At 45.2% G+C, this 10,239-nt stretch overlaps 1 protein-coding gene across 1 annotated transcript; it reads left to right on the forward strand.

Moving 5' to 3' along the window:
- The first annotated feature begins 1,024 nt into the window (after positions 1-1,024).
- Positions 1,025-10,022, forward strand: dpysl5a (dihydropyrimidinase like 5a). The gene is made up of 13 exons (XM_047018479.1): positions 1,025-1,036; positions 1,876-2,140; positions 3,548-3,706; positions 3,991-4,170; positions 4,498-4,566; positions 4,989-5,033; positions 5,154-5,229; positions 5,660-5,816; positions 6,268-6,409; positions 6,765-6,907; positions 7,001-7,208; positions 7,370-7,538; positions 8,142-10,022. Exons 1-13 carry the CDS (start codon positions 1,032-1,034, stop codon positions 8,225-8,227), a joined length of 1,704 nt encoding a protein of 567 aa, XP_046874435.1. The 5' UTR covers positions 1,025-1,031; the 3' UTR covers positions 8,228-10,022.
- Positions 10,023-10,239: the final 217 nt, after the last annotated feature.

The following is a 10,239-nucleotide window of genomic DNA, read 5'->3' on the forward strand; positions in this document are numbered from 1 at the left end:
GCAGTAGCATATTTCTCAACTGATTTGAAGGAAGTAGGCTAGCAGTGTTAGGGTGCAGCCCAGTTTTGATTAGCCTAAACTACAGTATGCAGCCTACCTATTAGGAAGGGGACCAGTTTCTTTGTGTCAAGTCGCACTGGTGGGATGTGTCTTCATCGGTGCAATGATTTCCTGTATAAATTGTTGAATGATTATGAAACCTCAGTTTAAAATAAAGTATGAAACCAGTTATCTTACCTCGAATATAAATATTCGCAATGTAATGTTTGTTGACATGCTGAGTAGCCTATTCATTTTGGGAATTATTCTTTTGTTTTATCTCGTCATAACATTTTAGGTAACCCCCTTTTTGACCCCCTTTTTGACAGATCTTTGTTTTAGACTATTAATAGATGGATGGATGTATTAATACATATTTCCAATTCGTTTTTAATTCATACTTAACTTGGTTAGAAGATTGTGTATAGATTGTAATGACTAGAGATAGACAGATTTGCTCCCTGTCTAAAAAGGAAGTTTTAGACATAAGTTGTGTCTGTGTCTGGTCCAGTTCTGCAGCAAGCAGGCTGGTAGCTGGGTCTGTCTGTGAGTATGTGTGCCATCTTTAAAATGATCTCGGCATCAAATCTGGGACCATGACCATGCGGTAAAGTGGCCGCACCCACACAAGTACGCATGATACACACCCACATGCCTACTGTAGTGTCTACACATCCACCGATCCCCCCCCCCCACACACACACACACACACACAGACACTTACAACACTACACCACAGACACACGCATACGCACAAAGTAGAGTTATACATCATTGTAGATACATCAAGTAGAGTGAATACATCATTGTATTCATTACTGATCACTGTAGTTCCAGCCCAGCTAGCCTAGGGCTGCTAGGTCACAGGCTGTGTCAGACACAGCCTGTAGTCAGTGGGGCTGATGTCACTCAGTCTGGACCTGCTAGCTGAGGGAGGTCAGCACCACTCACCATTCTCTCCTCGAGAACGAGCCTGCAAACAGTTGATAAAGATGAGGTAAATTATTGATCGTTTTTATTCTTGTATTTTGTCTGTAGAAGGACTCGACCCAAATTGACCTGAGCACTTATTACTACAAAAATAGTTGTAGTATAGCAGTAGTGTAGATGGTTTGGTTGGTAGTGTTGGTACAGTAGAGGTGTGTGGTAGTGTTGGTACAGTAGAGGTTAGGTGTTGAGTGTGTGTGGAGATAACATTGCCTGATGACATCCACAGAGATACAATAGCTGATAACTTTGTATACACACTCAAAAACGTTCTTAAGTTATTATGAGTTGAGTTATGAGCTTACTACAAAAACATTTTTATTATTTACTATTTTTAAGTAACTCACTGCTCTAATTCTGTAACTATGGATTACCTTGTTCTAGAACAAACTCTTCTCTCATTCCAGAACCATCATTGTCTCCTGACATTCTATAATCAAATCGACTCGTTCTAGAACCATGTACATTTACATTTATTCATTTAGCAGACGCTCTTATCCAGAGCGACTTACAGTAAGTACAGGGACATTCCCCCCAAGGCAAGTAGGGTGAAGTGCCTTGCCCAAGGACACAACGTAATTTGGCACAGCCAGGAATCAAACCAGCGACCTTCTGATTACTAGTCCACTCAGCCACCTGACTCCCACCTGTACGCCTTTCGTTCTAGCACCATGTCTTACCTCATTCTAGAACCATGTATTCTTTCGTCCTATAACTGTCTTACCTCATTCTAGAACCACATCTCCTCTCCTTGTAGAACCACGTCTTCTCTCGTTCTGGAACCACGTGTTCCCTCGCTCTAGAACCACGTCTTCTCTCATTCTGGAACCATGTCTCCTCTTGTCCTAGAACCATGTCTTCCAGCTCAGCAATGGTGCGGATCCTGATCAAGGGTGGCAAGGTGGTCAACGATGACTTCACCCAGGAGGCGGATGTGTACGTGGAGAACGGCATTGTGCAGCAGGTGGGCAAGGAGCTGATGATCCCGGGCGGGGCCAAGGTGATCGACGCCTCTGGGAAGCTGGTCCTCCCAGGGGGCATCGACACCAGCGTGCACCTGCAGCAGAGCTTCATGAATGCCACCACTGCTGATGACTACTACAGTGGCACCAAGGTAGGGAGGGGGGGGGGGGGGGAGGGAGGGAGGGAGGGAGGGAGGGAGGGAGGGAGGGAGGGATGGAGGGAGGGAGGGAGGGGGGGAGGGGGGGAGGGAGGGAGGGAGGGAGGGAGGGAGGGAGGGGGGATTGACCCCTGGGAACTCTGTTGATCTGATCTGAGCCCTCAGGGAACAGGACCAGGGCTGAGTACTGTGAGCCAAGAAACAAAACCACTATATATAAGTATTGAATAACAGTTGACTTGGTTACATTCATCAATTACTTTCTTAATCACTTGGGAATTGACTTGTGTTGTTTTCTGTGTCTCAGATTCTTTTTTTATATATATACTATGTATTTGTACGTGACTGTCTGACAGACCTCGCACGGTCAGCTAGTCATCAGACTGGAACCAAGATGGAGGCTGGATAGACAGGTCATCTGGGGGTATCCCAGACTGCCCCCACCATCCCTCCTCATCCCTCCTCAACCCCACCACCCCCGCTATCGATCCTCATCCCAACTCACCCCCACCATCGCACCTCACCCCCACCACCCCCATCATCCCTCCTCATCCCTCCTCTCCCCCCTTGGCCCTCCACACCCATCCCTCCCCTGCTGCTGTGTCCCTGGTTGCCAACGGAGAGGCACATGTAGATCGGTTTCTGTTTCCATGGTGACCGGGGGGCTGCTGCAAAGACTGCTGCAAAGCCTTTTCACTCACGCCATTGTGTTTGGAGACAATACGCTCTCAGACACTAACCCCCTCCCCTTAGCAGACACTACTCCAGTCTCTAGTGTCAGCTGACAGATGCTCTCTGGTTCACGACTTCACACACACACACACACACACAAGCAGTCTGAGCTGTGTATTATTATTATTTTGATGTAAGAAATTTGTGCTTGTATCCCTGGGAACCAGGGTTTCTCATTGTACTGTAAGAATGTTTTGTTGTATTTCTGGAGCGTGATTTGCATTGGAGGCATGATGTAATGTGTCCTATAAAAGCTGAATCCTTTAATCAATATAAATCAGAATGCTGTTCATTCACAGATTCTGCCATTGATACCCATTGGTTGACTAATAGAACCACTGGTAATAAATTGTGACAGTCATGCAGCTCATTACGGCTGAGTTGCTCCTTATTCCCTGTGGAGGTCTTTATTAATGGGCTTTTATGGGCTTCCCTTATCACCTTTCTCATCACCCGCCCAGCAAATAAACATTATCATAAACCTGCAGAGTAACTGACAATGCTAATTATTTATTTTTAAAGCCAGTGTACTGTTGACATGATTTGTCCCTGGTAATTTATGTGACTGGTGGTTCTTTGATCGTTAACCAGACCTGACATAGTGATTGGTCGTGTGAATGATACCGATTTGTCTTAATGGGCGTGTCCTCTGTCTGTGTGAACCAATAGGCAGCTCTGGCTGGAGGCACCACCATGGTCATTGGACACGTCCTGCCTGAGAAGAATGAGTCCCTCCTGGAGGCCTATGAGAAGTGTCGGTCCCTGGCCGACCCTAAAGCCTGCTGTGACTATGCTCTGCACATGGGGGTCACCTGGTGGGGCCCCAAGGTACTGGGCCCCTAGCCTACACACTTTACTATGATGACCTAGTGTCAATAGGTTGATACCAAGTAACCTTTCTGTGATTTCCTAGTATCAATAGGTCATTTAGTCACTTTACAGAGATGATCAAGGAACTTTACTATCATTACGTAGTAGGTTTCCTGTGCTTAGATTGGATCAAATGATTATTATCTAGCATTTAACAATGTGTATACCAAATAATACACAGAAAAGGTATTTCTGGGATGTTTAGCTGTGAGAGGATGTTCAGTTGTCGGTGTGCGCTGCAGGTGAGGGCTGAGATGGAGGCCCTGGTGCGAGAGAAAGGGGTCAACTCCTTCCAGATGTTCATGGCCTATAAGGACACGTTCATGCTGAGGGACAGCGAGCTCTTCCAGGCACTGCAGAACTGCAAGGACATCGGGGCCGTGGCCAGGGTCCACGCCGAGAACGGCGAGCTGGTGGCCGAGGTGAGGAGAGCACGGATCACAGCCGTCTCTTTGATAACACGTTTTGATGACGTTTTTAAAGCCACAATCGTAGATCACTGACATGAAATGAATAACAAGACACTTTTTTTTTATTGAATTCAATTTACTTTATTTACCCCAAATAGAATTCAAGTGTTCAGCGAACATTGTGTGCAGTTACAGAATAAGTTAACATGAGAGCTAGCACATACACACATTATTATATTATTACACTGGTGAGCTGGCAAACGTCCTTCCAATCTGAAGAAGATTCTATAGGAAGAGTGTTGATAGATGTCAGGTTCTTCAGTGTTTGTGTGTTTCCAGGGAGCCAAGGAAGCCCTGGACCTGGGCATCAGTGGACCTGAGGGCATTGAGATCAGCAGACCTGAAGAGGTGAAGCACACCATTTATATCAAATATATGTATGAAATTTATGTAAAAAAATATATAGATTGTTTTCCATAATATTGAGAAGATTTACATATTTTCTTTCAGTAAATCCTGCATTATTAAATTGTTGAATTAACATATTTTGATTACATGTCAATTGTCCACTAAACCAAATGTTTCCATCCACAAAATACAATTAGAACCATTAGATTCCGGTTGAAATTATTTAAATCGGCGTCGTGGAAATTTGACACCTAATCCAACTATTTTAATTGAATGGCTCATTTTGTACTGTATCTCCGCTGACCTTTAATGGATTCATAAATACAGTTCACATTCGTAATTACACCCAGCCCTTTCACCGGGGCATCAGCCTTCATTCATAATGAATGTCCTTCCTCCACTATCTTCTGATCTTGAACCAGCTGGAGGCTGAGGCCACTCACAGGGCCATAACCATCGCCAACAGGGTAAGACAGTTCTCAGACCTCAATGGCTACAACGACCTGACGAAAGCTTGTATTTTCTCTCGTTAACAACCCATGAATCCCCATCAAGTGGCTCAGTGGATGGTTGTGGTTCCCTTGCAGGCCCACTGCCCCATCTACCTGGTCAATGTGTCCAGCATGTCTGCGGGAGACGTCGTGGCCACTGCCAAGATGCAGGGTAAGGCTGCAGCCTCGCGTCATGTCGCACGCTTCACAACCCTCTTACAGGTTCTTTTCAGGTACCGAGACAGCATAGTACCCCTTTAACGCGGTTCGATTAAAGTGCAGATCCCTCCCCTTTTTAGGTACCACACCTTTGAAATGGCTGGCTTTACGTCATAGCCGGCTGAAATTGTATTTCTGAGAGGTTCAGTTGTGTTTCTACATCTGAGGACCCAGTTCCGTTAAATTGTCTGAATTCATCTCAAAGGAAAGTCAAATGTTCAGGTGTCCTGCCAAGGGGCACAATCACAGAATAAGTCAAAGGCACGCGTAGAACTCGAGATCCAAACCCTGGAAGGAAGAGAGACTGGGCCTGTAGAGACAAGCCGAGGAGCCGCCTGCATCGCTGCTTCTGAAGCTCTGCCTCTCCTCTGTGTTCCCGCCAGGTAAGGTGGTCCATGGGGAGACGACCACGGCGCACGCCGTGCTGAACGGGCTCCAGTACTACCACCAGGACTGGGCCCACGCCGCAGCCTACGTGACGGTTCCGCCCATACGCCTGGACCCCAACACCCCTAACTATCTGATGAGTCTGCTGGCCAAGTAAGTGGAACCTGTCCCCGTAGGCCCTGGGGTGCAAACTTCAACATGGGGGAGTCAGGGTCAATCCTTTCTGATCCCAGCTGACACAGCGAGTCGTTGGAGATTTTTCGTGACAAAGCTGTTTTGGCGGCCCGGGTCTGACAGCGTGTGTGGACAGGTTTGCTTCTTTCCTTCGTTCACGACAGTAACAAGAAACAGTGATTTCAGCGACACACCCTGAGTGCGTTCCCGTCACCCCTCGGGAATTTCCCTCGACTCATTTCCGTTTCTGTGTGAGGGTCCTGACCCCCCCTTAGCATGCGTCGGGCCCAGACTGACTCTAGATATTTTAGGAACAAGTTGAGAGTGAGACGACCTACGCACAGTGGTCTCTGTGACATGAGCCCCATGCCTCTGCGTCCTCCGTGGCCACTCTGACTGGCCCGTTCTCTCGTTGCCTGTGTGAATGCAGTGACACCCTCAACGCCGTGGCGTCAGACCACCGTCCTTTCACCATCAAGCAGAAAGCCATGGGCAAGGACGACTTCACCAAGATCCCTCACGGCGTCCCGGGAATCCAGGATCGCATGAGCGTCATGTGGGAGAGAGGAGTGGTAACATTAATAATGAATTATATGTTTTAATATATAATATATATAATAATAATAATAATATATTATCATGAATTTGAATGAATATATATTTATATTGTCTTAATAACTAATAACACTGATTTATTATTATAATACATTACAACATTTGTATACCTCTTTTTAAGATGCTGATATAGAGAACTAAAAGTTGTAGACGACATTGTGTCATTATTAAAATTTATAAATACGCCTTTATAAATACAGCTAAGTCAGTTGAGCATTGACTTAGCTGAATAGAAATACATTGAACACAACAGGTTTGATACATCATTTGTTGTGGCCGGAATATCTCTATCTAATATCAGTCTCATCTCAGGTTGGAGGCAAAATGGACGAGAACCAGTTTGTAGCTGTGACCAGCTCCAACGCTGCCAAGATCTATAACCTGTACCCCCGCAAGGGCAGGATCATCCCTGGGGCCGATGCTGACCTGGTGGTCTGGGACCCTGAGAGCACCAAGTAGGGAACCTTCTCCTGTGGTGGTTGTTATGTTGGTGGTGTTGTAGTTCTTTGTGATGTGAGTGTGAGGCTGTTCGTTCTCTCTGTTTCCAGGACCATCTCTGTGGACACACAGCTCCAGGGAGGAGACATGAACCTGTACGAGGGTCTTCGCTGTCATGGCGTTCCCCTGGTCACCATCAGCCGCGGTCGACTGGTCTATGAAAACGGCGTCTTCACGTGTTCTGAAGGTTCCGGAAAGTTCTACCCTCTCCGAACATTCCCAGACTACCTGTACAAGAAGATGGTCCAGAGAGAGAAGGTATCAAGTGATCCACAAAATACACATTTTGTTATTGAATGGTCTTCATGTACAATTGTAATAGTAGGGTGTTATCAGAGTGTATCATAAACGTGTTCATTGTTGTGTGTACACACAAGTGCGTGTGCGTAATGCGTCTGCGTGCGTGCGTGACCCCGCAGTGCCAGGCTGTGAAAGCTGTGGAGCGTGAGGCCTACGTGGGGGATGTCGCCGTGGTGAACAACTCAGGCAGGAAGGACGGTGGCCTGGACGACCTGGACACCCCGACGCGTGCCTGCACCAGACACGGAGGGCTCCGCGACCTCCACGAGTCCAGCTTCAGCCTCTCTGGTAACACCAGACACCCCCCCCCTGCTCCGTCCGGAGACGGGACACGCATACATGCATAGTCCATCATGTGTGTCATCTAGTACAGTGGTTCCCAACCCTGGTCCTCAGGGCACACTTGTCCTGCATGTTTTAGATGTTTCCCTGCTTGATTCAAATGAATAGTCGTTAACAGGCTTCTGCAGAGCTGGATAACGACCCATTCATTTGAATCAGGTGTGTTAGAGCAGGGAAACATCTAAAATATGCAGGACAGGGCTGCCCTGAGGACCAGGGTTGGGAACCACTGATCTAGTACACCATATGTCTAGTATGTGTAGTAGTCTACTACAGTACTATCTATAGGCATGGGAAAAAGAGACCATTCGGTATAGTTTCATCCAAGGGGCACTGTGCTTTTTAGCTTGTTCCGGAGGGGTGGAAATTATAACAGTAACTAGGAGAGTTGCCATTAACAAAGAATTGTGAGCTTTTACTACCAGGATAACCTGGTACCTATTATCTATCCAACTGAAGGCACGATGCACTGCACCTGTTAATTGTTGCACTTGCTGTTTCACACCACAAAGTACTGAATGTTAACTGAACCTTCCCCACTCTACACAGGAGCCCAGATTGATGACAAGATTCCAAAGAGATCCTCTGCAAGGATCCTGGCCCCCCCAGGAGGTCGATCCAGTGGGATCTGGTAATCTGGAACCAGCCTGGGTCCAACCAATCAGCAGCCAGATCTCAACCAAGAAGGAAGAATCAAGCCTGAAGGATATCAATGGTCAACCAAGAAAACATTCTCTCTCTCTCTCTCTCTCTCTCTCTCTCTCTCTCTCTCTCTCTCTCTCTCTGTCTCTTTCTCTCTCTCTCTCTGTCTCTCTCTGTCTCTCTCTGTCTGTCTGTCTCTCACTTTCTCTGTCTCGCTTCCTGTTGACTTTTTCCTGTCTCTCTTTCTTTCTGAATGCATCGTGAAAAGTGTCACATTTTATTTCAACTGAGCACGGTTCTTAACTGTACATGACATGGTAAGTGCAACGTCACATGGCGCTGCAACGCTAATGTTGGAAATTAAGCTAACCATAAAAATTCGAACAAAATTGAGATAAAACCTCACCAAGAAAAAACAATCTAATACATTGTTGGAAGTATCTAAACCAAATTAAAGCAGCAACTAACAAGCTGTCATTAACTGATGTGGATTCAGATCAGGGTGTGTCATTACACTAATCGTTACAGGGCTAAGGGGGTGGGACTTGATCTGATAATATTGTTTTACCTCACTGTTATATCTACAATATTGCACTGTATCATGTACTACTTAGCTGCCTTTTGACATTGTTTTTATGTGTCTAGACACAAGTTTTTATACAGAGTACAACCATTAGTGAAACGTGGTTAGATACAATGGTATTGACATGAAACACCATGAATATCTCAATACATTGTGTGAAACATTTTAGAATGTTCAAATGTGGATTATTTTACACATGGTTTATTTATTTCTGTTATAATGTATTCTTTCAAGACGTCATTCACTGTAGTAGCACTGTCTGCTTCATGCTTTCATGGTACATGGACGGTGGGCCTAAAAAGTGTGTAAACAAACAAGTCCAAGAGCACACTGTCCTCATCACAGCTCATTCAGACTTCCACTAACTGTTTACAGCCTTGTTAGTGTCATTGTCCCTGTCATTCTCTCCCTACAATGTGAATGCACCTATGCTGCATTTGCTGTGCATTGTGGCATAGAACCCTTCTCTTCCATTGATGTTACTACAGTTGAGCAGCATTCTGTGCAAAAGTGCTCATGGTCATAATCCTCCACAAGCAGAAAGCTTCACCTTCAAAAGCCTTTTTCCTGATCAGTGAAGTCTTACAGTATCCAAATGAGCAGGTACTACTTATTGGAACCTCTTACAAAAAAGAAAACATGCGCTATGTAGAATCTTTAACCATTGAAGAACCCAGTGATGAAAATAAAATCTCTTTCAGGTCCACAGGTTTCTTGAACGGAACTCTTGCTAGGTCCGAAAGAACCATGCACATTATGGACTTTAAAAGGATTCTGGAATCTGTTGAGCATTCTTCTGTTGTACTAGTGATTCAATTTACACCGTTCTTTGTAAGATGAGCACTTTTTACAATTCAGTACTCATGGCTTTGCACTAAATTCCCTGACTGTTATATCTGTTGATTGACATTGTCCAACATAACACCTTTGTGAACTGGAAACACAAACGTACTGACCAAACAATACTGAAACAGTACCAGATCCATATGGTATTCTGTTATACTTCATCATCCACTGTCATTTAATTTTATTCTGGAGAATAATCTTTTTATTTTATGTTGTTTATCATTGCACAATATACTTCCGATAAAAACAGCAGTGTATAAGTCCTACCGGTGCTAAATAATGTGTTCTGGATTGTGCTTTATTTTATCTTATGTCTTGCAGCTCTTTACCACATGATTGAGTGCAAATAAACCACACTGAAATGTCTGTTTGACATTGTTTTATTCTCGGTTGAGGAAATTTGACTTGGCTCAGCCTACTTGTCAGATTACGTACTTTAGTTGAACCATTATAAACGTTCAAGTCCAACTGGATGAGGCCAACGATATTGCCGGCCGCAGCCAGGCACGTGTTGTTAAGCAGAAAAAGTCCTATTTATGTGCCACTTCTAACAGCATGGAGCAGGGCGCAGGCGCA

Source organism: Hypomesus transpacificus, chromosome 3, assembly GCF_021917145.1.
Source record: "Hypomesus transpacificus isolate Combined female chromosome 3, fHypTra1, whole genome shotgun sequence".
In the NCBI taxonomy this organism is placed as follows: domain Eukaryota; kingdom Metazoa; phylum Chordata; class Actinopteri; order Osmeriformes; family Osmeridae; genus Hypomesus; species Hypomesus transpacificus.